Source organism: Bombyx mandarina, chromosome 18, assembly GCF_030267445.1.
Source record: "Bombyx mandarina strain Sakado chromosome 18, ASM3026744v2".
Lineage (NCBI taxonomy): Eukaryota > Metazoa > Arthropoda > Insecta > Lepidoptera > Bombycidae > Bombyx > Bombyx mandarina.
In genome coordinates this window covers 272,419-297,492 of record NC_143224.1, presented here as the reverse complement: position 1 = coordinate 297,492, position 25,074 = coordinate 272,419, and the positions used below count along the sequence as shown (strand labels likewise).

At 37.3% G+C, this 25,074-nt stretch overlaps 2 protein-coding genes and 2 long non-coding RNA genes across 4 annotated transcripts in view; 2 read left to right on the top strand and 2 right to left on the bottom strand.

Annotated features, from left to right (window-relative positions):
• Positions 1–2,750: 2,750 nt before the first annotated feature.
• On the top strand, positions 2,751–11,435 carry LOC114250059 (ribosome biogenesis protein BOP1 homolog). The gene is made up of 15 exons (XM_089734661.1): positions 2,751–2,968; positions 3,056–3,154; positions 3,776–3,850; positions 5,074–5,398; positions 6,879–7,041; positions 7,615–7,756; positions 8,117–8,299; positions 8,814–8,963; positions 9,040–9,207; positions 9,309–9,483; positions 9,981–10,199; positions 10,400–10,503; positions 10,643–10,962; positions 11,030–11,179; positions 11,253–11,435. The coding sequence occupies exons 1-15, from the start codon at positions 2,873–2,875 to the stop codon at positions 11,404–11,406; spliced, it is 2,523 nt and encodes an 840-aa protein (XP_089590787.1). The 5' UTR covers positions 2,751–2,872; the 3' UTR covers positions 11,407–11,435.
• On the bottom strand, positions 6,093–12,568 carry LOC149500919 (uncharacterized). Its single transcript, XR_016324576.1, has 2 exons — positions 12,458–12,568; positions 6,093–7,772 (listed from the first exon to the last, which is right to left on the bottom strand). It is a non-coding gene; the product is annotated as an uncharacterized LOC149500919 (long non-coding RNA).
• Positions 12,569–13,264: 696 nt separating this feature from the next.
• LOC149500918 (uncharacterized) lies at positions 13,265–15,888 on the bottom strand. Its single transcript, XR_016324575.1, has 2 exons — positions 13,824–15,888; positions 13,265–13,714 (listed from the first exon to the last, which is right to left on the bottom strand). It is a non-coding gene; the product is annotated as an uncharacterized LOC149500918 (long non-coding RNA).
• A 4,031-nt stretch (positions 15,889–19,919) lies between these two features.
• LOC114244824 (SLIT-ROBO Rho GTPase-activating protein 3) overlaps positions 19,920–25,074 on the top strand; it is a 47,660-nt gene continuing 42,505 nt past the window's right edge. Inside the window, exon 1 of the mRNA XM_089734656.1 lies at positions 19,920–20,441. Coding sequence (XP_089590782.1) covers positions 20,324–20,441 — 118 coding nt within the window. The 5' untranslated portion in view covers positions 19,920–20,323. The remainder of the gene's footprint in view (positions 20,442–25,074) is intronic.

The window sequence follows — 25,074 nt, the reverse complement described above, 5'->3', positions numbered from 1 at the left end:
GTCTCGTTCCCAATTACCCTACATACGTCCCAATTTTCCCCAAAAAGAATGGAAAAAATATACATTTTTTATTTTGTCGAAATATTGTATTTAAAATAAGAATATTGCAACTTACCGTTTGTTGTGGTATTTCCAGGTGTATTAAAAACTTATATAAACTGTGATCTTATTGAAAAAACAACGATAATATTACTTTTTTTAAAAGTTCTTTAAGCTGTTTTAAAACGCACTTTTCAACCACTATTTTAAATTTAATTTGACGAATTTTTGGGACCAACTTAACTCATGTCTAGTACTTCCATAGTTAACTTGGTTTTTCTTCTATACATTGATAAATATTACCTTAAAGAAAATTAGGTAGATTCCGTGCTACAAGTACTTTGAGAATCTTCCGCAGGTTTGTCCCAATTTACCCCAGAATCCCAATTTACCCCATGTCATGGTAGTAGTAGTAGTAGGGTTTTTCTCGAAGAGAAAGGCAATGGAACTAAGCCATACATCCAATGCTTAAGTTTAATATTTTCATAATATATAATTTTATGTTTCAAGGGAAACAAGCTAATTCTTTAGTATTCTTCATTTATAAATATTTTTCAAATCCGTGTAAATGTCTATTCATATATTTTCTTTTTTCAATATGTTTCGGTTGAGAGTTGTCGCTTAATGGTAGGTAGGTACCTAAATAGTGTATAATCTATGAATTTGTCCAAGCGAAAGGCGAAAGGATCACATTATACAGCCTAATCTTTTGTAAATTCTGTTTTATGAAAAATAAAATGAAATGTGAAGCGCAATGCCTTGACATATAAGTTCGAAAGTCTCAAGTACGTTACTGCCTCACGACAGAAATAGGCAGGGTGGTGTTACCTACCCGCGCGGACTCACAAGAGGTCCTACCACCAGTATTGGGTTACACCTCTTGTGTAACAAAGGTTATTAACTCGTAAACCTGTATTATTTTTCATCTAGAGAAAACTCGAATACAACGATAAGTATACAAATAAATCCTATCAAGGAAAACCTCGCAACACTTACCACGTAAACATAAGCAATTTAAGTATAAACCTCAAAAAATAAGAAAGAAACTGATAATAAAACATCTGCAAATCAGAATAAAGAGGAAAATGAACCCCTGCAGAAGCAGAGGAAAGCACATGAGCACAAATCGTATGCCTATACAGTCAGATCTAAGGTACATCAAAATAATACAATCCATCAACCAGACTCTTAAAAAGTCATAGAACAAATGTTTATAAAACAATCCCAAAAGATTGCTACTGTATTACAGCAAATGAGTACATTACTTGAACTCATTGCAGTACTAGCCTCTAAGTTAATAAAATGACTGCACTAAAAATAGCTACAGGGAACATCAATGGCTTGGCACCCAACATCGATGAAGTGGAAATCCTGATCTGTCTACATAGTCTAGACATTCTCCTAATTTCAGAGACACATGACGACCAGCAGCTCGATAAGAATTAAAGGATATAAGATCTATTCCACAAATCATCCAGACGGTACAGCCCACGGCGGGACAGCAGTGATAATTAAAGCCACTGTTAGACACCATGTGTAACCGAACTACTGTACCGAACATATCCAGGCTACCACAGTAGTAGTCAGTGACAGAAATGGAGACTTTAATATATCATCAATTTATTGTCTCCCAAAACATAAAATAAGTGACACTTTTCTGACCACTTTGTAAGCTTGGGCTACAGATTTATTGCTGGGGGTGACTCGAATGCGAACCATTCGCACTGAGGCTCTAGATTAATAACTACACGTGGAAGGGAGCTGAATAAAAGTATAGATAAACAGTTCTTGACTACTGTCTCAACTCCGGAACCAACACACTGGCCCACAGACCAGAACAGACTGCCAGACGTTTTAGACTTCTTCATCACAACAGGACTGTCTCGACTTTTCTTCAATGTTGAGTCATGCCTCGATAGCTCATCTAACCATATTCCAGTTGATTAATGTCTTAAATTAATCATCTTCATTTTATTTCACTCCATATTATTATTATCATTTTTCATAAAAATAAGCATCTATAGGTAGTTTTCCAATTACAGCACTAGAGCGCATTATGCGGCATGATGCTCAACGTTGAATGTTCCAACTACAGCAACGCAACGCTTCGCATAATCGAGCACTCTAAAAAGTACTGCTCTTGCGTGATACTCGCAATCAATACCAACTCAGTCACAGAAAACTGACAAGTGTTTTTTCTTTAAGTTGGCATTGATCGAAATTTTGTTTATATTATCGTTAGTAATATTATTTATTGTTGAAAAAATTTGTAAGGCTTTCGTTTCGTCGTAGTTTCTTGGAAATGTTCAAAGTTAATTCAAACTGTACTAAAAAAATAAATATAAGTATGGATTAAGTTACAAAAAATTACTTTTTTTTATATTCCACATTTAAAATGTGAATACAATTTCATTTTAGAATTTCAATCTGTAAACAAATTTATTTTACAGGAATATACTTTTGAAAACATTGCAATGGCTTGATCGAATCATCATCATGAACTTAGCGCACTCTGCTGATGCATTTGAAAACTAATTCACGTTCCAATTAAGCTTCAGCATAATTCGGCATTGTGTGCCACTGAGTCGCATTATGCTCTGTAATTGGAAAACTACCAAATTAAAATAAGGCATGACTTAAAAGTTTTAGTTACCAGGTCATAAAATCCCTTAAAAAATCAACTGTCAATGTAAATGTATGCCGAATTGCCATTTGCCGTACGGTATAGGTTTCCTACTTCAGTGGCCGTAGTGGTACGGTATGTCAAAATAAAAGCGCAGCAATCAAACACACGTGCTTCTGCAAAATCGCTGAATATGTTAATTTAATAAAAATGCCTCCTCTAAAAGCTGGGTTAAGTTTGAAAAGAAAAATAGAAACAGAAAATAAGGTTGAATCTAAGTATGAACAAGAATCATCTAATACTAAAGTACGTTGCCGCTTTGTTAAAAAGCTTTTTAAACTTTTTGCTACCAATATTATATTTATTCTTTTTAATTTACTCTGTTTTTTTCAGGGGCTAGAAGAGCTTACTTTGAGTGAATTGAATATAGAAGGTGATTCTACGGATTCCGAGCATGAAGGAAATGAAGAAGGCTCTGATCAGGATCAAGATGTAAGAATTGCTTTACTTTCTCAGAAATTCATTTATAATCAACCTTAAATGTAGTTGCTTTTTAAATATTGCCTTGTTAATTCACAGTTCACTTTAGTCTTAATTCAGATGCCACAATGTAAACAAACATTAGTGCCACCTACATTAAGACAATGTTGAAGTCTCTGTTTTATTGTATCATAAATGTCCCCCACTTCAAGCCTGTCTGCATGGCAGCTTGGTTGTGCATATGAGTGCAGGCCTTACAAATCACCCAGTCACCAGTAATCGGTATTGTTTGTTTGATTTTTTATGATTACAAGATTTCTACTGATGATGATTAAATCTGAGCTACAAGTTTCCTTAGAAAAATTGATATCTGACTGCCGAATCTTAAACTTGGTATATTCATATAATTTGATATGAGTAAACTAGGTACCTCATCTTAGGCCACCAGGAAGGCCAATTGGATGTGGAAAACTACAAAATGTTTTTCTTTTAATAATATCACCTAACTTAGGTGTGTTAAATTCAACAATTTATCCTTTTATTGTCATATGTGTACAATATCACAGTGCAAGAAGTGACTTTCTCGTCCATTCCCAGCTTCTAGTTAACTAACTTTATTTCAAAATATTTCAGGAAGTTTTGTTTAAGGACAGTGATGTGTCTTCCCTTGAAGATGAAGATGTTGAATATGCTTCAGATGAATCGTCTGTGAGTAGGTTATTTTTGTATTACACTATAATCCTATTAACCAAATTAAAAAGAATGCAGACTATTTATTGATGCACAAAACAAATTACAATAATTATAATACATATTAGCTAAATCATACAAGTAGTACCTAGATCTAATCTGGATTGCAATCTAAATAGTATGTGCACTCAGCAAAACCATATTAATGTGCATAGCTTTGGCTGTTGAAAACACAATTGAAATTACAAATATTGATAACTAGCTATTGTTAAATAGGATATCCTTCACACTTTGACAAATCCCCTGAGTCTAAGTTCAAAGATATCAAGATTACCATGACATTTAGCCAAATTATTATACTGCCTGACAATTTATATGTCCGTAACGCAAAAAGGTTTACCAAATGCAAATTCCGGGCTCTGAAGTTGGTGTTGTTGTGGTTTTTATGTACTCTTTCAGATATCTGTTACTTCTGGACAAGATTTGAAATAATTTTTTTTTAGTTAGAGCCCTATCCTGGATTTATTTGTTCAATTGGTTTCTTATGTTTCATTTGTGAAGTGGTTTTTATTTAAATTACAGTCATTTTATTTGCTTGAGCTGGTAGCCTACGAATCCCCATGCGCTGGTCTGATCAGGTGAAAGATCTTACTGAAACCCCACTTAACGAGTGCGTGCGCCAAGCCTCAGCTCACAAACTATGGAAAACATCCGTCAAGGCATTAATAAACAAGGATTCCACACGACCACGACTGCTCTGCCAAGAGCAACCGACTATGATGATGGTAGCATACAAAATAAGTACTGGTTGGGTACTTTAAGCTTTCAAGATTTCTAGCTAATTCAGTGATCCTGTTAGTTACTACTGATTCCAAGGTTTCTGTCATGGTCTTTTAGATGTAACCTTGTACAACTCACACCACTGGCCTTGGACAGCAATGAAATGTTCTTTTTTGGAGCCTTGACATCTTAAAGACTTGCTGCTTCTGTTGAAGTTACTAGGTTAAGAAATCACAGAGGGACTGCTATTGGTTTTCGTTTTTCATAGGGGAGCTTGTGATGGTTCCTGCTCTTAATGTTCCTTTAGGAAACAAAAAACTTATTGTCTTAAATTGTGTCCTATTGCTTTAAATTGAAAAGCTTCATAGGATACTTATCAATTTAAACTCAAGCATTAATGCTTTTAGAGTATTTCATTAAGTATCCACAAAAAAACTTTTAGGCAAAATCTTTTCTTACAGGAGCTAACAGATTCAGAGGCTGAAGGTGAATCTGTGAACAGCAATGACAATAACAATGCAGACAGTGAAGATAGTGACACAGAAAGTGATGCAGAATCTGGCATTGGACACACTCATGGCTCCAGTGGCAGTGAATCTGAAAAACAGACTTTGAAAAATAAACAAAAGAAAAAAATAGCAAAGCAAAAAATTAAAACGAAGAAACCAGATAAAGACTTAAAAGAAAAGTCACAAAATAAAAAAGGAACCACTGCTAAAGGCAGTGTGGATAGACTAGCTGACGTCATTGAGGGATCTTCACAAATGCAACCTGTTGAACAGAAAGGTAAGTTTTATTATAGGACATATCAGGTTCTCAGGTTTGGATTATTAATTACACTGTTGGTAGCTGATAGCAATTTTTACCGGTGGTAGGACCTCTTGTCCGCGCAGGTAGGTACCACCACCCTGCCTATTTCTGCCGTGAAGCAGTAATGCGTTTCGGTTTGACGGGTGGGTAGCGCATTTACGTTGTGGATGTCTATGGGCTCCTGTAACCACTTAATACCAGGTGGGCTGTGAGCTCGTCCACCCATCAAAGCAATAAAAAAATCGAAATTGAAAGAGTTCAACATTGCTGATCTGAGCCTTGCTGTTGAAGATTGTCTGTAAATATTTACTTATATATTTACTTACTTATATTATGTACTGTAAATATTTATTTACTGGTGGTAGGACCTCTTGTGAGTCCGCACGGGTAGGTACCACCACCTCGCCTATTTCTGCTGTGAAGCAGTAATGCGTTTCGGTTTGAAGGGCGGGGCAGCCGTTGTAACTATACTTGAGACCTTAGAACTTATATCTCAAGGTGGGTGGCGCATTTACGTTGTAGATGTCTATGGACTCCGGTAACCACTTAACACCTGGTGGGCTGTGCGCTCCTTCATCCATAAAGTAATAAAAAAAATTGCACTAGGGGCAATTAATGTGCATCACCTGATGAACTTAATATTAGAGGTGTTCAATAAAAAGTGTTAATTAGTATGACGCAATTATCTTTTGTTAAATGTTATATGTTGTATTGGAGTTCAACCAGTGACCAAAATCCAAACCAAATCATTCTCTTAACACCTAGACATCTCAACATGTAGGTTAAATTTATGTTTAACAATTTTTTTTTGTTTTTGATATTGACATTTAGGTTTGTTTTTCTTACACTAAAGCTCCAGAAATGAACAGAACAGCAAACACTGATATTATTTATGTACTAGTTTTGTTAGTTGTTTATGTCTTTTAACATAAACACTGTCTAAACCTTTTAGATATAACAAAACAATGTATGCATATAAGTGGGATATTCTTCTTTAGATCTATAAATAAGTCAGCGGTGTCAGATGTCCATTTTTGAAGGATAACTTACTATACCCATTAAAAGTTTTTAAAAATTGTCATTTATAATGCGGTGATTGCAAAGCTAATTATTTATTATTTATAGACGTCAGAGGCCTTAAGCTTTTCATGCACATTATTAACCACTTTTTTACACTACATAATTGAAATGCGTATCAATACAGGAGCGATAGTACAATTCAAGCGAGTTCACGCAACGACCCGCTCCCCTCCCCCCGTATCGTCTCGTACCCTACTATCTCGCCTACTGTTTGTAAGAAGCCCAACCATACCAAAGTGAAACCAGGGCGGGTCGCTAGTGGAATTTATGAAACAGTTGCTTGTTTTGTTTTGTCTTCAGACATTTGAAGTATGTAACATAAATCTTAAATATTTTTTGATTGTTGAAGTGCTTTACACAGTATTACTACTTACAGATGAATATGAATCGGGTGACACGTCCGATGAGGAGGAGCGTCGTAACACGGTGGGGGATATACCGATGTGGTGGTACAATGAATACCCCCATATTGGTTACGATCTGGATGGACGGAAGATTGTCAAACCACCACAGAGAGATCAAATTGATGAGTTCCTCAAGTAAGGAACAAGATTCCTTGATAACTAATAAAGACTGGCCATTTGACCTGGTTCAACTAATTGATAGTGATGACTATTGATCTTAGATTAATGATTTTCAATCACTGTGCCATGGCACTTTTGTGTGCCGTCTTATTTTAAAATCATTACAATAAACATACATTGTTAATCACTGAAATAGATAATACTAACAGAGACACACAAGTTGTTGAAGACTTCTAAGTCTTACTTGGTGAACGACATTTCATAGGATATGAAAATAATTAAAGACTGGCAGAAGCCAGGCTAAGTCCCTGGCATTGGCATTGTTCATGAGCGATGGTGACTATGAGTTGAACTGCAAACTCATATGCCTACAAAGACAAACATAATATGTACCACTAAAGAGTTCATTTTTATCATTGTTTTGTTTTCTTGTGCATGCAATATATGGTCTCATACCCAGTGGTATCAGGCCTCACTAAAAGGACTAAGATTTTGTAAAATTTGTATCATGAATAAAAAAAGTAATAATAATAGAATAATTCCTTAGATATGTCACAAGGAGTCACATGTTCATTATTTGATTTGTAGAAAATGTGAAGATCCAGATTTTTGGAGAACAGTACGTGATCCCTCAACAGGACAGGACGTGGTGCTCAGCAAGGAAGACTTGCAGCTCATACAGAGGATCCGGGATGGCCAAGTACCCAACCCTGACCATGACGAGTACCAGGTCAGAAATATTCCCCCTAAAACAAACATTTCGTTTAATGGCATAGAACATACAGACACGAATAGAATTTTTGCATACATTATGTAATGTGTCTACTGGAATATGCTTTCACAGAATTGTAGCAAAATAGCATGTTCGAGTATTCAGGAAGCTTTGGTCGCTCGAGATAAGGGTCTCCTGATTAGATGATTGAAAAAACTGATCTGAAAGAAAGATAATAATATATTAATAATGTATGTAATAATAATTGTTTTGTGAATATGACAGAGAAACTAATGTATTTCATATTTGACATGAGAATGCTCGCATTAATATTCCAAATGTGCTCACACGGGTGTGTGCCGCGTGTGTCCGCCGCAGCCGTGGGTGGAGTGGTTCAGCCGGGAGGTGCTGGCGACGCCGCTGCGGGCCTTCCCCGAGCACAAGCGCTCGTTCCTGCCGTCCCGCTCCGAGCAGCTGCAGATCGCCAAGATCGTGCATGCCCTCAAGATGGGCTGGACCAAGACCAGGAAGCAGCTGGCCGCCGAGAGAAGGGACAGACGGGTCAGTTCACACACTCTCTCATCATGTACTCCTCATTACATTAACTAATTATTAACGTTCAAATATGTTGCCATCAACATTATCAGAATTCAATTGATCTCTCAATTGATTCTTTTTTGATCAATTAAATTGAATTCATTTTCAATTGACCTATTAATCGCCCAAAATTATGTATTCGCCACACTTTACTAATCGGTATATTTAATTAATTTAATTAGTATAATAAGAGAATTCACTTATTATTATTTAAATACTAATTAAATGCTTGTTTAGTTGACATAAAATAAATATACACTTGATTTGGGATTTACAGCTATGTTATAACGTTATAGTTTTTGTTTAAAAATGATGCAAAATATTCCACAAGTTTTTGTGGAAATTAAATTTATCTGACATTCCAATTGATAGGAAAGTAAATTATATCGTCATTACACGAAACTGTAATAGTATTAACTAGCACTTTTTAATCAAAAAGAAAATTATTGTATTGACCTGAAGTCTGTCTATACTACAGGAGAAAAAGTTCTATAACCTGTGGGGCTCCACCGGAGAGGGGGAGGGGGGCCGCGCCCCGCACCGCCCCGTCCCCCCGCCGCGCCGCCCCCCTCCCCCCCACGCCGAGAGCTACAACCCGCCGCCTGAGTACCTGCTGGACGCCAAGGAGGTACCGTCCCCGCCCACTTGTACGATATCCACCGTCGAGGGCCGCACTGAGACTGAGCGAATGAATTGTCCTGCAGATGAAAGAATGGAACAAGCTGAAGGAGACCCCGTGGAAGCGCAAGTACACATTCCTGCCGACGCGCCACGCCTCGCTGCGGGAGGTGCCCGCCTACCAGCGCTTCGTCCGCGAGCGCTTCCTGCGCTGCCTCGACCTGTACCTGGCGCCGCGGGCCATCAAGATGAGGGTCACTGTCGCTGTGTATAATACTCTATCGCCCCCACATTTGCACAATAATCGGAACGAGCGAAGAGCGCGGCAGTGTAGTAACAAGTAGTACATTTCCAGTTGACGATATCTGCGTCGGAGCTGGTGCCCCGGCTGCCGTCCCCGCGCGAGCTGCAGCCCTTCCCGACGGGCGAGGCGCTGTGCCTGCGCGGCCACGCGGCGCCCGTGCGCTCCGTCGACTTCGAGCCCTCCGGACAGTACATCGTCAGCGGCGGCGACGACGGCGCAGTCAAGAGTACGTCTCAATGCAACCAACAGAACTGTATCTCGTCGCAGTCCATATTTGTTAACTGAGTTGCAACGTACCCTTAGAAAAGATTGACTGAACTGGTACCGTTTTGCTTAATTGAGATAACGGAGTCCGTACTATAACAATACTACATGTTCACCGCAGCGCGCCGGCTCGGCTCATGCCACTCATTGCAGATTGAATTAGGGTAGGGCACTTTCGGTCAGAGGTCACAGAACAAAGTTGCAAATTAAAATATATTGTAAAAACTAAAAACACACTCCAATATCAAGCTGCACTAAAATTACAAATATGTATTTTGTTATCCGGGTGGTCCAGTCAGGACATTAGGCCAAAGTAATATTTAATTGTATTGTAGTCAATCCTAGATGCGTGAGCCACAATTAGATACATATGTATATAGATACAGATACAGATTATGTAAATAAAATTTACAAAAAGCTCTATAAATGCGTAATAAAATAGTTTATATGCGGTTTCAGTATGGGAGACTAGTACCGGTCGCTGTCTCCGCACAATAGAGCTAGGCGAGCCCGTGAGCCGCGTGCTGTGGAGCCCCGCGCCCGCGCTGTGGCTGGTGGCGGCCGCGGCCGGGAGCCGCCTGCTGCTGCTCAACCCGGGCACGCGCATCGGCGACCACCGCCGCGCCGCGCGCACCGACCAGCTGCTCGACGAGCCGCCCCCGCAGCACGACGTGCAGCGTGAGCACTCACTCAACAACTCATACTTCATTTGGATGCGATGACTCACTTTTTTTTTCGCTATCAAATAAGTTTTTATCCGCTTTAAATCAATATATCTCAAATAAATGCTCTTAGCTAAAAAATAAGCTTTCTAGTCCCCCCAAGTCTTGTAAGAGTCGACTAATGTACTGAGTGTGTTAAAATGTCATAACGCGCAGCGGACGAGCGCACAGCGTCTGCGGTGAAGTGGGAGCGGGTCACTCCGGAGGACTGGGCCAAAGGGATACGCATTGCGATCACGCACTTTAAGCCCATCGTGCACGTAAGTTCAATTAGAAATTTTATAGATCGCATTTAAATTAAATCTCTTCTCGATCTTTAGATTCTGACTTTAAAAAAACCCACCCGGGTGCTTCCCTTCTCGTCAATAAAGACGTTCGTTGTAATGAGTGCGTGCGCAGGTGTCGTGGCACGGGCGCGGCGACTACGTGGCGGCGAGCGTGCGCGCGGAGGGCGGGCGCGCGGTGTGCGTGCACCAGGTGTCGCGGCGCCGCTCGCAGCTGCCGCTGGCGCGCCTGGCGGGGCAGGTGCAGGCGGCGCACTTCCACCCCGCGCGCCCGCTGCTCGCCGTGGCCACGCAGCGCGCCGTGCGCCTCTACGACCTGCTCAAGCAGGAGCTGGTGCGCAAGCTGCGGCCGGGCGCGCAGTGGATTAGCGACTTCGCCTTCCATCCCGCCGGAGACAACATGCTCGTGGCTTCTTACGACCGGAAGTGCATGTGGTGCGTACTGGTCCTGAGTGTGCGGCCGCGTGCTGCAGTGGGGTGACGGTGCGGTGCTCTCTTGCAGGTTCGACCTGGAGCTGTCCCCGCGGCCCTACCAGACGCTGCGGCTGCACGGCGGGGCGGTGCGCGCGCTGGCCTTCCACCGGCGCTACCCGCTGTTCGCGACGGGCGGCGACGACGCGCACGTGGTGGTGTCGCACGGGATGGTCTACAAGTACGTGTCGCCCGACTGCCGCCGGACCGCGTAAACTCCTTCCCGTACCTAATGAGTGTGATGTTGTCTGCAGCGACCTCCTGCAGAACCCGCTGATAGTCCCGCTCAAACAAATCCGCGGACCGGAAGTCAAGGACGAGCTGTGCGTGCTGGACCTGCGCTTCCACCCCACGCAGCCCTGGCTGCTCGCCGCCGGTGCAGATTCCACTATCAGACTCTACTCTTGAAACCCAGTAAAAAAAACTTTAGCACACAATATAAATAGCACTATTATTTTGATGGAATGTCCCTTTTCTTACACTGCGGCGGTGGGCGCGCGCACGTCCTGTGACCACCGCTGAGTGCAACAAACTGCCATATATACATACATATTATAATTCATCCTACCTATTGTTACTGTAAAACCCTAAAACATTGGTTTACATTTATCTCATATCTCAAAGTGAACTGCAACTTTTACGTCATGTTTGTGGGCCTTTTTGGACTGGGGGCAGAATATTTTAAGGAAAACCCACATTGTGGGGGCACCTTTGAACCTTGCTCGAGGCAAAGACCATCGCTACCTAGTTGTTGGCTTTCTTAAAAGTCAATTATTACCTTTATTTAAAGTTCTGGTGATATAATTAAGAATGATCTAAAATACCAGTTTTTTTTTATCTAAATCATATTGATATGTGTATTTATGCAAGTGTTCCTTCTCATATGTAACCAGTTATGTTATGAAACAGCCATATATAACATACATATGTATATATTCTCACATAGGTATAGCAATAAATTTAATCAGTTTGTAATGAAGCTGAATATAAGAAAAAATTGAAATTGCACTAGAGTGATTTTATATGAAGCCTAAATTATATAATTTCAGTATTATTGGTGGTAGGATGTCTTGTGAGTCTGCACGGGTAGGTATGTATCAACAGTAGCACCACCCTGCCTATTTCTGCCGTGAGGCAGTAATGCGTTTTGGTTTGAAGGGTGGTGCAGCCATTGTACTTTTACAACTAAGACTTTAGAACTGATGTCTCAAAGTGGGTGGCAGAATTTACGTTGTTGATGTCTATGGGCTTCTGTAACCTCTGCACACCAGGTGGGCCATGAGCTCGTCCATCTTCCAAGCAATATCAAAAAAATGTGAAGTATGTAAAGGAAAATACATTTTTAACTAAAATTAATAGTTAGAAGCACATTCACTGTCTTTAATTACTGCACTACACCCGCATTGTCTCGTCCGAATAAAGTACATTTCTCCACAGTTTAGCTGTCCAGTTTTCATACCTTCTTGCAATTACAAGCCTGGACTGTCTATGTCATCTTTTCAACAGGGACACTTTCCTTACTATCCTTTCGTGAAACTTCTTCTACGAAGCGCCTTCGTATCTTATAAACAACCGATTCTTCTCGCGAAGTTTTATTATTACTATTGAAAAAACGAACATTAAATGAACAATATAAATTAATTCGAATAAATTTGTTCGTCGCGTTGCACAGTGGGTCGATTCTATGATTTTAGTGACTTAGGGACCAACTTTGTTTTTTTATAATTTTTTTTATGTAGATAGATAGAGCTCGTTAATCTCAATAATAATTGTTTTGGGCAAAAATTACAAAAACTTTATAGTTTGGTCAGAAAAATGTGTTTTGTGATTTTTTTGTATGGAGCGGGTCACATTAAATTAAATTCCTGCTAAGTACCGCGAGGTCCCGCTTTGAAACTTTATTTTCCATAAACCTTGTCTAGTCTACTATCATTTGATGCTATGAACATGTGCATAAAGTTGCAACTCTGCCAAATAAATGGATCGAAAAAAATTAATAAATACATAGAATAAAAACCTTTATATTTTTTTTCGTAAGTGCTTTTAAGTTAAATTTGATATGGATTAGTAAGTAAAAGCACGTAATGATACCCATAATTAAATAATACCTAACAACAATACATTTAGTAGGTCTCTAATTATGCAATCTCTCTAAATATTATATATTTTGTTTCACCTTTCGATCTTTGGGTCAGAAAAAGAAGATTTTGTAAAATATCCTCATTAGTCGACGTTCTACTTCTCATTATTGAATAACAACTCTCTGTATATTTCCGAAAATCTTTATTGCGAGCTTCCGCTGCCTCTTCCGAGAGCTTACCTATACGAATGGCACCAAAGTTCTTCATTATTGTATATCACTGCCATGTGCTAACAATTTATGGATACTGGAAGGGATATATAATACCAGGTATATAAATTAACATACAATACTGCAGTATATCTAAAAAATTCGGAAAAATTGGAAACGTGCTCTCCAGATGCAACAGAGTGAAGAATCACGTGAAACCTCTATTAAATCTTTACGTATTCCTTTATGCGGGCTGTTTCTTCTGCATCCCTGAAAAATCTTCTGGCAGTATTGCCATCATTGGTTGTTCTTACTCCTTGCTTGACAACATCTATAAGTAAACCGCATTCCTTTTTAAACGCTTGCTGTATAGCACTTTTTCTGGTTGTTATTTTTTCTTTGTCATCGCCCCTTGCAACTCCATTTCTTGAAGTCCAAACGTTAAGACGTAAACAAAAAAAGTGTCATTTAAAAAATTATCTCACAGGAAACTACATACGATGAAAAAATTGTGAAGTAATAAAATTATATTTACCGATATGAAGTAAGCACTCCATGCATCTTATCCAGGCATGTAAAGATGGCATTCCACACTGGAATATTTCTTCATTGTTTTCTCTTTGATAAGCAAGTCACTCCAAAAAACTGACGTTTTTGCTTTGCAAATATCACAGACAGCAGAAAATGTTTCTGACAAATATGAGGTTATTTTGCCGTCTATCATCATCATGTGCAATTGATGCTTAACTTCAACTTGTTTGATTTTTGATGGCTGAAGTCTTTCTATTTCTTCTGTTATGCTAGCTTTTATAATTGTCACTGTTGACTGCGTTTCTTTTGTAAATTTAAACATTATTGGACGGCAATAAAAAGTTGATGAGGGTAGGTCGTTTTCCCAAACAATTATTCCATCAAATTTCTGAAGCCTTATAGGAACTAGACTGACCATGAAAATAGTTGAATCATCAAACTCTGTTTCAGTTTTTTGTTTATAATTACTTTGACCTGGGGCTCTATCAAAGCCTATTTGCTTATAAGCAGTAGCTCTCTTGCAGACTCCAAATCTGAAGTAATCACATCTAAAAGCCTATATAGCGCCAATTTTAGTAATGCTTGCATTTTAATAGCAGCTCCTTCTTCAGTAATAATTACCTCGTCTTTCCCTGGATAACATTTGGTCTTTTCTTGCTTAATTTTATATTAAGAAGGGTATAAATCAGACCCATTTTCACTTGCTGCTTCTCTTAGGTTTATATACTGCCACTTCATTTAAGTGAAACTAATATTGCCTCATCGGGAGAATATGGACTACTTTTCACTTTACTTGTAATTAAATACTCCTTAACTTTTTCTAGATCTTCAGGGTGATTTGACAAGTGGTTCATAATTTCTCCTACATCTTCATTTCTAGTGTTTCTCAAACTAGCAATTGTAGTAGCTTTCATTTCATCCGGGGATAACGAAAGCGATTGGTAAATTTGTTCAATGCGTCTTCGTTTTTGCCTGGATCCCAGTTCTTCAAAAGGTTTTCGAGGTGCAAAAATAGATGTCGAGACTTCTGTAGTACATTTGAGAGTGGTACATTTTCAACATCTTCAGTATTAGAAATCTCGAGCCTTTCATGGGCAGTGTTGATAGCTTCAGGTATCATTCCTTCGGGCCAGTTTATTGCACATTCTAACCAATCATATTTTTTTCTTATAAACTGTGCTAACATGCGACTACTTCGTTTCCATATTGCACTTATATTTGAACAAAATTGCGTACAGAATTTTTGGAGCTCAACATTTTTCTCTTCGGTCACGTTTATTTGATTTTGTAGGAATTGAAAGAGTTTTTTATTATCAGACAGCGACTGTAGTTGCTCTCTTAAAATCATAATTCTAAATTGTTAACAAAATTATCAATTATAACGGAAACAGCAAGATCACAACGACAATCACGAGATGTTAGTAGTAGTACGAATAAACGAACACTAGTTAGTATATAATAAACATGGTCACTTTATACTTCCAGAGACAAACAAATGTTTACTATATTTTCTACTACCCAGTAATGGCTGCTTAACTAATTATCCTCATTAAATAATGTTAACTATCCTAATAATTAGAGAGATTGCTTAATTAGAGACCTACTAAATGTATTGTTGTTAGGTATTATGTAATTATGGGTATCATTACGTGCTTTTACTTACTAATCCATATCAAATTTAACTTAAAAACACTTACGAAAAAAAATATAAAGGTTTTTATTCTTTGTATTTATTAATTTTTTTCGATCCATTTATTTGGCAGAGTTGCAACTTTATGCACGTGTTCATAGCATCAAATGATAGTAGACTAGACAAGGTATAAGGAAAATAAAGTTTCAAAGCGGGACCTCGCGGTACTTAGCAGGAATTTAATTTAATGTGACCCGCTCCATACAAAAAAATCACAAAACACATTTTTCTGACCAAACTATAAAGTTTTTGTAATTTTTGCCCAAAACAATTATTATTGAGATTAACGAGCTCTATCTATCTACATAAAAAAATTTATAAAAAAACAAAGTTGGTCCCTAAGTCACTAAAATCACAGTATCGACCCACTGTGCGTTGCCTCCAAAAGACCCATAGAAAATCCATTTGAATAAAAAAGTCGTACACTCATAAACTTAACGTCCCGAGAAGTTACGTTCAGCGGCTTTGTTTCATTTTCCTATATTTGTGCACTTTCACAGATATTAAACCACCATTATTACACATTTAAACCCGAAGAAACGCTAAATAGACAAAATAAAACAAATCGCACAACTTCACTTTTCGCGTTCCCGCCAAAAAGTAAATTAATACCATGACATGGGGTAAATTGGGATCCTGGGGTAAATTGGGACAAACCTGCGGAAGATTCTCAAAGTACCTGTAGCACGGAATCGACCTAATTTTGTTTATGTTAATATTTATCAATGTATAGAAGAAAAACCGAGTTAACTATGGAATTACTAAATATGAGTTAAGTTGGTCCCAAAAATTCGTCAAATTAAATTGAAAATAGTGGTTGAAAAGTGCGTTTTAAAACAGCTTACAGAACTTTTAAAAAAAGTAATAATATCGTTGTTTTTTCAATAAGATCACAGTTTATATAAGTTTTTAATACACCTGGAAATACCACAACAAACGGTAAGTTGCAGTATTCTTATTTTAAATACAATATTTCGACAAAATAAAAAATGTACAATTTTTCCTTTCTTTTTGGGGAAAATTGGGACGTATGTAGGGTAATTTGGAACGAGACTGGAAAAATTTGGGACGAGAAAACACAAAATTGGAACGCCAAAAGACAAAATAGGGATGGATTGTTAGGGTTGTCACTGATATCTTATAATAGATTTTTTAGCCTATACTATCACTCAATTGCGTGATGTAAAGAAGGTTAATGTGTTTATCAGTTAGTTTATGTAAGTACTATAGGTAAAAGAAAAGTATATATATAATTACATTTTTTCGCGACATTTACCTTGTAATATCTGCCCGGTCGTATGTCCTTTATAGCAATAAAATAAAATTAAAAATTAAAAAGAACTCAAACGAATCAAAACTTTTGTTATTTCAGAATCTATTCACGCGTCGAATCATGATTTTTTTAACATTCACAACGCACATAAAAATAAAAACAGGCCTCAGATTTTAAATGTTACATTAATTAAAAATCCGAGATATCTAGGTTCCAATTATGAGTGAGTGAATTAATTGAGTTTAGTTATTTAGCTTAGAATGACCGAAGAAGACATGGATGGAGTGTGTGAATGACGATATGAGAGAGAGAGGAGTGAGTGTTGAGATGACGGCTGATAGAAGAGAATGGAAGAGAAAAATTAGCTGTGCCGACCCCACATAGTGGGATAAGGTGGAGAAAAATAAGAAGTTATTTAGCTTAGAAATAATTTCTTTTATTTTTGTTATTATAGGCAGTAATCAGATAAATCTGCTTTTTTATCTTATTCACCTGATATCTTACTCTTGCTCAAAGATTATTTTGAAAATGTTGATTAAATAAAATTGTATTATTGCATTTCCAGTCCTTTTGTTTTCTATTTTTTATTCTATTTTATGATTTTGTTTCAGAGTTGTGATTTTTAAGAAATTAAATAATAATTTTCTAAAATATAACATGCACATACTTTTTTTGATCATTGTATTGTTGATTATCATTCACGTCACATCGCTTCGGAATAGAAACCAGCTTAATTTACACTATGTTGTGTATTGTGCTTAAATTATGGATTGTATTCATCATTTCGGTCCATATAAATAATTGTATGGCACCTACCTACCTACCTATATATCGCAGTACCGCGTACTGACAACCCTTACAAATATCCCAATTTAACCCTTACCCGTGTCAATTTACCCCGAATGCGGGGTAAATTGGGATTTCCATTATTTTTCCGATTATTTCTTTAAATTGAATAATTAAAATAATGTAACGGTTTTTATCACCTAGGTACGTTCAAGACTCAACTTATTTCTTTGGTTGAGCAGTGACTATTTAATTGGAACTATGTTAAAATTCAATCTGAAGTTCGATTTTGTCCCTATTTACCCCATTTGACGGTACTAAAAACCTTTTTTTTTTTTGGAGATTTTATGACCTGGTAACTGAGACCTTTAAGTCATGTCTTATTTAATGGATATTCTTAATTTTATGAAAAATGATATTATGGAGTGAAATGAAATGAAAATGATTAATTTGAGACATGAATCAACTGGGATGAAATTAATGAGATGATATGAGATGAAATCTAATTTCAGTAAAATGGTGGTCATTTACTAAGATTTTTTTCAGTGGACTTTTTGGAGGATCACGAGAAGTTACGTCCAGCGGCTTTGTTTCATTTTCCCACATTTGTGCACTTTCACAGATATTAAACGGTTAATAAACCACCATTATTACACATTTAAACCCGAAGAAACACTAAATAGACAAAATAAAACAAATCACAAAACTTCACTCATCGCGTTCCCGCCAAAAAGTCAACTAAAAACCTATTATAGTAGGTATACATAGGTTAGTTTAGTTTCTTTTTTTACATGACGTTTAGCGATCGATGTTTACACTAGTCTACTATATCGGTAAAACAGGTTGTGTTTGACGCTAAAGGCTCGTTTAAAATTAATGTACACATTTTTTTTTCTAAGCTTTATTACTATCTTTATATTTATACTATACTTTTATATCCAAATATTTTGTTTTAGTATATTTTTTTCATTGAAAAACAAAATGAATGAAAAAAACGACAGCGTCTTAAAAACAGTACTGTCCTGCCAAAAACAGTACGAATGGTCACCGTATTTTGAACCGAATTGATAGACGTCAAACTGAAAATTCACTGTGTGTTCAACATGTTCAATAATAATATGGTTCAATATTATAAGTGGTGTTCACCAATTTGAAAGGTGCACTTATGACTTACCAGTATTACAAAGCAAGACGAACAATATACAGTAACGAATAATATAATTTCAATTAAATATTTCAATTTCAATTTTATTTGATAGAACTAAAATAAACTTATCGACTTTTTTAAATTGTAATAGAAATGTATAACGGGAATCTATAGCGCCTACGTAAGATGATTGAATGGTACCATGACAGCGCAAGCTACCGATTTTGCATTTGAGTGATGAAAGCTATGCTATGAATGAAAAATGATTTTAACTATTATGTGAGTGTGACCGACTAGAATGGAATAGAATGAACATCTTTGGCAATAATAATAATTGTCCGTACCAAGATGTCTATAGCCTCCCATCTCAAAAAGTTATTGCAGGATCGATGGCGTCGATGTTCGTAGATCAAAAGTAGATAAGGTGATGACATAACAAATTTTAATGTTTGTTGTGATGGACCATTCGCTTGTTTGAAGTCGTCGTGGCTTAAGGGATAAGACGTCCAGTGCATTCGTATCTAGCGATGCACCGGTGTTCGAATCCCGCAGGCAGGTACCAATTTTTCTAATGAAATACGTACTCATCAAATGTTCACTATTGACTTCCACGGTGAAGGAATAACATCGTGTAATAAAAATCAAACCCTCAAAATTATAATTTGCATAATTACTGGTGGTAGGACCTCATGTGAGTCCGCACGGTTAGGTACCACCACCCCACCTATTTCTGTCGTGAAGCAGTAATCCGTTTCGGTTTGAAGGGTGGGGCAGCCGTTGTAACTATACTTGAGACCTTAGAACTTATATCTCAAGGTGGGTGGCAAATTTATGTTGTAAATGTCTATGGGCTCCAGTAACCACTTAACACCAGGTGGCCTGTGAGCTCGTCCACCCATACAAGCAATAAAAAAAATTTAAAAAAAGTCTGCCGAGTCAGCTAATTTAAAATAAAATGAGAGTTTGGTTCAATTTTGATTAATTTTATTTTTTACCCAAAAGACTTCGCTTCGGTCAAACATTGGAAAAGCTTGCTGTATAGGCTTTGCTTCTTTTGCCTGTCCAACAACAAAACGAAAAATGACAGAAGACATTATTGATGGCAATCAAGAAATTCGAGAATGAGCCGAAGCAGCCTGAAAGAGATGGCGATATTCAGCAGAATTTGCTGTTGGTTGGTACATATTAAGTGTATAATCTATGGGTTGGTAGATTTAGCCGGCAGGCTCCTTTTTGGTATACAGTGTTTACAATTTTACAAAGGAAATATTTTAAAGTACTCATGTCGACAAAACGTGATATTTTTTTGTGAAAAGTTAACTTAAATAACCGAACATAATATAACGAAATCTATAAATTGTAATTTATATTAGATGATATGTGAGTTTTAGCCAGGAAATTGAAGTTTGATTTGTTTTAAAGTTTGAACGAACGTTATTTTTGTATCATCTGCGTCCGCCGACGGACGTTGTCGAACTTTTTTTTCGACCGTTTGGAGTTTGGAGGGTTGCTTTGTGTTGTCTGGACTAGTTCAATTTATAGTGGAACTGTAGTGTAATGTTCGGATAAAGTGGTTGTAAGTCTATTTAGTAGTGATTGTTGGGCGTGATGTCAGGAGCAACGACGCCGACGACGACGGAGGCGCCGGCGCTGGATGAGCGCGATCTGGAGCCGCGCACTCCGATGAAGAGACTCGGCTCTACTAGAAAACTGCCTGCGTTTAGTAGTGAGTCCTTTGTTGCAATATCCAATTTGGGTTTTCGGTTTACACCGAAGTAAGCGTTACAAAGCTTTTCACACAGGCTTTATAATTAAAAATGATATTTATTAGTTGAATAATTGTGAAAAAATTAGATCTTTTTCGTTCTTTATTTGTTTACCGTGAAATCTCTAAATTGTTTTAATCTCATAGCTACAATTTGCACAATTCACTATATGAACCCCTCGCGTATTAGTCGATATTTGGGATAAGTAAATAAAAAACTAACCTTGTAACATTTTTTTAAATAGAGTAGTCTGGTTTAGCCACATATTTGGCCTTGAGGCCGCATGAGATCACAAGGAGCATATTTACTAGGTGATAACAATTATCTTGATACTGTCAGCTACATAATATGGGAAAAACTACACCTTAGGTGAAAATCTAATAGTAAATTATTTTGTATAATTATTTTATGTACTGGTGGTAGATGTCCTGTGAGTCAGCATGGGTAACCACCACCTCCTCTTGTTTCTGCCATGAAGCAGTAATGCATTTCGGCTGAAGGGTGGGGCAGCCATTGTAACTATACTGAAACTTAGCACTTATATCTCAAGGTGGGTGGTGCATTTACCTTGTAGATGCCTATGGGCTTGAGTAACCACTTAACAACAGGTGAGATGTAAGCTCATTCACACACCAAAGCAACAAAAAAAAAAAACGCTTCAATAAAGAAACCTAGAGGTGGAAACTAGAAACTGCCACTTAGAATTTTTAATATAATTCAGTATAAAATGCTGGTCTCAGATACATAATGTTGCAGAGAGGGAAGAAGAAAATATAACCAAGGGCTTTGTACCCAGCAGTAGCTTTAAGTGTTTTTTTAGTTGTTTAGTACACCTGTTTTTCACAGCTCTTTTATGTAAATTATTCATCAGGCTCGAATAATGTAGGAAATTTTATTTTGGCCAGTATTGTTTGTATGGTAGTTCAGTTAGGAAATAATACAGTCAAGAATGTAGCGATTCTAAGTTCAAGTTGTGGTAGACTCAGACCTGCAGGAATGTTCCCATCCAACTTATGTGGCTCAAGGTAGAGCCATGAGTTCAGTTTTTCATCTACAACAATAAAAGTACGAAGTAATGAGATGGAATCATAACAGATTAATAAAAAAGTGGCATGTATTCTGAAGCTGTATTAAGTATAATGGAGATGTAAAAGAAAAAATAAAAAAAGTCAAAGATGCTTGACAACTTTTTAATATATTTATCAAATAATAATAAAAGAGCCTTAGGTAATATACCTCATCAATATTGAATTGCATTAAGATTAGTGTGTACATTATAAAATCATAGTGATAGAACCTACCTAGCATACAACCTGTCTTATTGGGCTGACTTTCATGTCTAATCAGACACTGATCTTCAATATCCTTTCAATGACTATTAAATGTCTGTATTTAGAATAATGCATTTTATATAAAGTTCTTATAACTATATAAATTTCTTATAACAGTTTGAGGCATGTATACAGATTGTGAAATCTTTGATCTCATGTTTAATTTGAGTTACTTTAAAACGTGCACAAGTGCATAGTCAAGATTGTTTATGATTGTAGAATATTATTCTGTAAATATGTAATTTACGTTTTGATTGAATATAGAATAGGGAGGATTCCTAAGATGGATATTGCTTTTTTTTAAATGTGCTGCAATTTATGACTTTGATTTCTTTAAGTGAAAACACTGCAGCACTTAAATTCAAGTTGTATGAGAAAATTAATAATGTTTCAACTAAATTAAACACATCTACAAAAGAGTCTGTTCCTCCCTCGGTTGCTTGTAACCTACTTAAGAAACTGTCTTATCACTCTATATTCTCACTGAAACATAAACCACGTGTCTCTGAATGTTCGGATCTTGTTTGCAGCTGATCTTATTAATGTTGATAGTTCCATAACCACTGCCATATTGTCCATACTGGCTTTAGGTTTTAAACTTTTGATCACATTGCGTCACTAAAGAAGTCATTATTACAATGCAACCAATGTCAATGTCATTACCGATGTGACGGTATCGCCAACAGTTTACCAACCGTGAGCTAGTTCACGAAAATAGGCAATGTAGAAAAAAGTTGTGATATTTAGAATCCCGCGTGTTTGGTGGTATTGATATTGATATATGGCGTCTGGAATCTGATAAGCACTTATAAACAGGTGGGCCATGAGTTAGCTCATCTAAAACAATTTGTGCCCGAGCTGTGGACATCATTAAAACACGGATGACGGTACGTGACCACGAAAACTAAACCATCGAGAGTCGGAATTGTTAATCAATGATTAGTATAATTATGAAATTATTAATAAGATGTCAATAAAAATGTGAAATTAAACCGTGTCCGTGTACTGCTATGATACAAATATGTACACATAACTAACTTCCTGATTTGATTATACGTTACACGTAGCTATACTGAGATAATGACATTCAATAGAGTCAATCTATAAACGCTGTATCATACAGATCCCAAACACTTCTAAGTGTGAGACTAAAGGAACGACGGTGGAGTTGGATCCATACGTCTGTTATCCATTTATTTATAACAGAGGCGACTAAAGTACACCGGCGGGTCGTCCGCGGCTCCCTCGCGTTTCATTGTCTCAACATTACATTTCCTCCGTCGAGATCGTTTCCTTTGCTAATGAATAAATTATGTAGTGCAGTCAGGATCGTGGAGTGGTGTAATGTAATGTCATTGGCGACTTCCCGCGGCCCGGGTCGGCGTGCCCACGCGCGCACACTCTCCGGAGAATATGTAATTTTTTCATTGCTAAAGGCGGGGCTACATTAGTGCCACGTACAATAAACGCCTTCACTGAAATGGTTTTACTCCTCAGCTTACCGTCGCTCGGCAATCCCCCGAGGAAGAGAATACGTTCTAGAGCTTATTAGTTATCAAAATTATGTTTAGAAACATAAATCAATACAGATACTGTTTTGATAACTGGAAGCCATACTGAAACACTCATAATAGATGTGCTTTTTAGCAAAAAAGTGCCCGTTCTTAAACCGCCATCTTCAATGAGATGCATCTTCATGGATACCTAATTATTTGTTTCCTTACTTAATAGTTGGTAGCTTTAGAGTTTAGAGGCTACTTCAACCGCGCGCGGCCGGTTAGGTGAGCTCATGGGGCTCAACTTGAGAACACTAGCTCAAGCCGCGCTTCGCTGAATCTACCACTGGATCGTGCGACCCACTGAGAAACTGAGTGGGTTGACATGATGATAGTTCGAGTGTCGAGTGCTATCGACAACATGTTGAAGATGTGACACGTGAGAAACTAGAACCGAACCAGCATCGAAATGTAGTAATACTATAATAAACAACGAGTCGTTGGAAAAGAGACGTTCCTATTGGTCGTTAAATGCTTTTAAATTACAATATTAATAATAATAATAATTAACATGATCTCCAAGCACAAATTAAAAAAATAAAAAGATAATAATAAAAGAAAAGTATCGAGACACGGAAAAGGTTATCATCGGCTCAGCATTGCCTAACAGTAGAGAATCAGTCGTTACTGCGGTACTGATCTCCCGCCAGTTTTGAGTACGTTAAGGAAAAAATAGCCGTTTTAAATACTTTCAGTAAAGTCTACAGGAGATGGCTTCAAATATATTGTTGATTGTTCTGATTCATGGAAGATTTCTATGGGCTCTGATAACTACTTAGCATTGGATGGACCGCGAGTCCTTTCGCAAAGCTGGAATAAAATATATATTTTTTTAATTAAAATGTCCTATTATTAGTCTCTGGAATACGCTCACAACAACCCCGACCTCCGTGATACGTTCTCTATATCTCATACTAGCTGACCCGGCAGACTTCGTAGTGCCTCAATCGACAAATAAAAGACACATCAAGGCAAACATCTAAGGAAAAACAAAATTGTTTATTTTTATATAATTCCAAGTATTTTCATATTTTTCCACCTTTTAAACCTTCTCTGGACTTCCACGAATAATTCAAGACCAAAATTAGCCAAATCGGTCCAGCCGTTCTCGAGTTTTAGCGAGACTAACGAACAGCAATTCATTTTTATATATATAGAAGAAGATTACTGTCGCTGTTCAAAATTTACATTGTATTCAATCGCTCACTATATCCTCACATGTACAATATAATTGCGTGACTAAAAACATATCAAGTGAGAGAGAGGGCCGCAGTATGGGAACTAATATCGTTGATATTTCCTCATCTAGAACAAAGACCTTTGACACGAAAAGAAAGGCTCGTGTATCCGCTTAATACATTTAAAACGCAGCGCTATAACTTTTTAATTACGCTATTCAATTGTAATGTTTTATAATGCCGGATACACACTTACGGAACGAACTAATGAACTCTTAGAACAGTCTGGGTGTTTCAAAAATATATCAAAAATACCGTAAGCAATAAAACTTTTAGTATAAGAAGTACTACCACACGATAAGGATTTCGATTTTCGACTCATGTTTGAAGAGTTTTTTAAAGTGATTCTATATGATCCATTTTATCATCGCACCACTCTTCGCTAAAGCAAAGCTCGTCCATACGACCTTGAAACGATGCGGTCATACACAGTACACAGTTCGTATACACTATTATATTTGTTCACGT

Bases quoted from the DNA above. Each gene is read 5' to 3' on its own strand.
- LOC114250059 (XM_089734661.1), top strand. From the start codon at position 2,873: ATGCCTCCTCTAAAAGCTGGGTTAAGTTTGAAAAGAAAAATAGAAACA. The intron at 8,300-8,813 runs GTCAGTTCACAC...TCTATACTACAG, and splicing joins CCGAGAGAAGGGACAGACGG to GAGAAAAAGTTCTATAACCT. The intron at 9,208-9,308 runs GTCACTGTCGCT...GTACATTTCCAG, and splicing joins CGCGGGCCATCAAGATGAGG to TTGACGATATCTGCGTCGGA.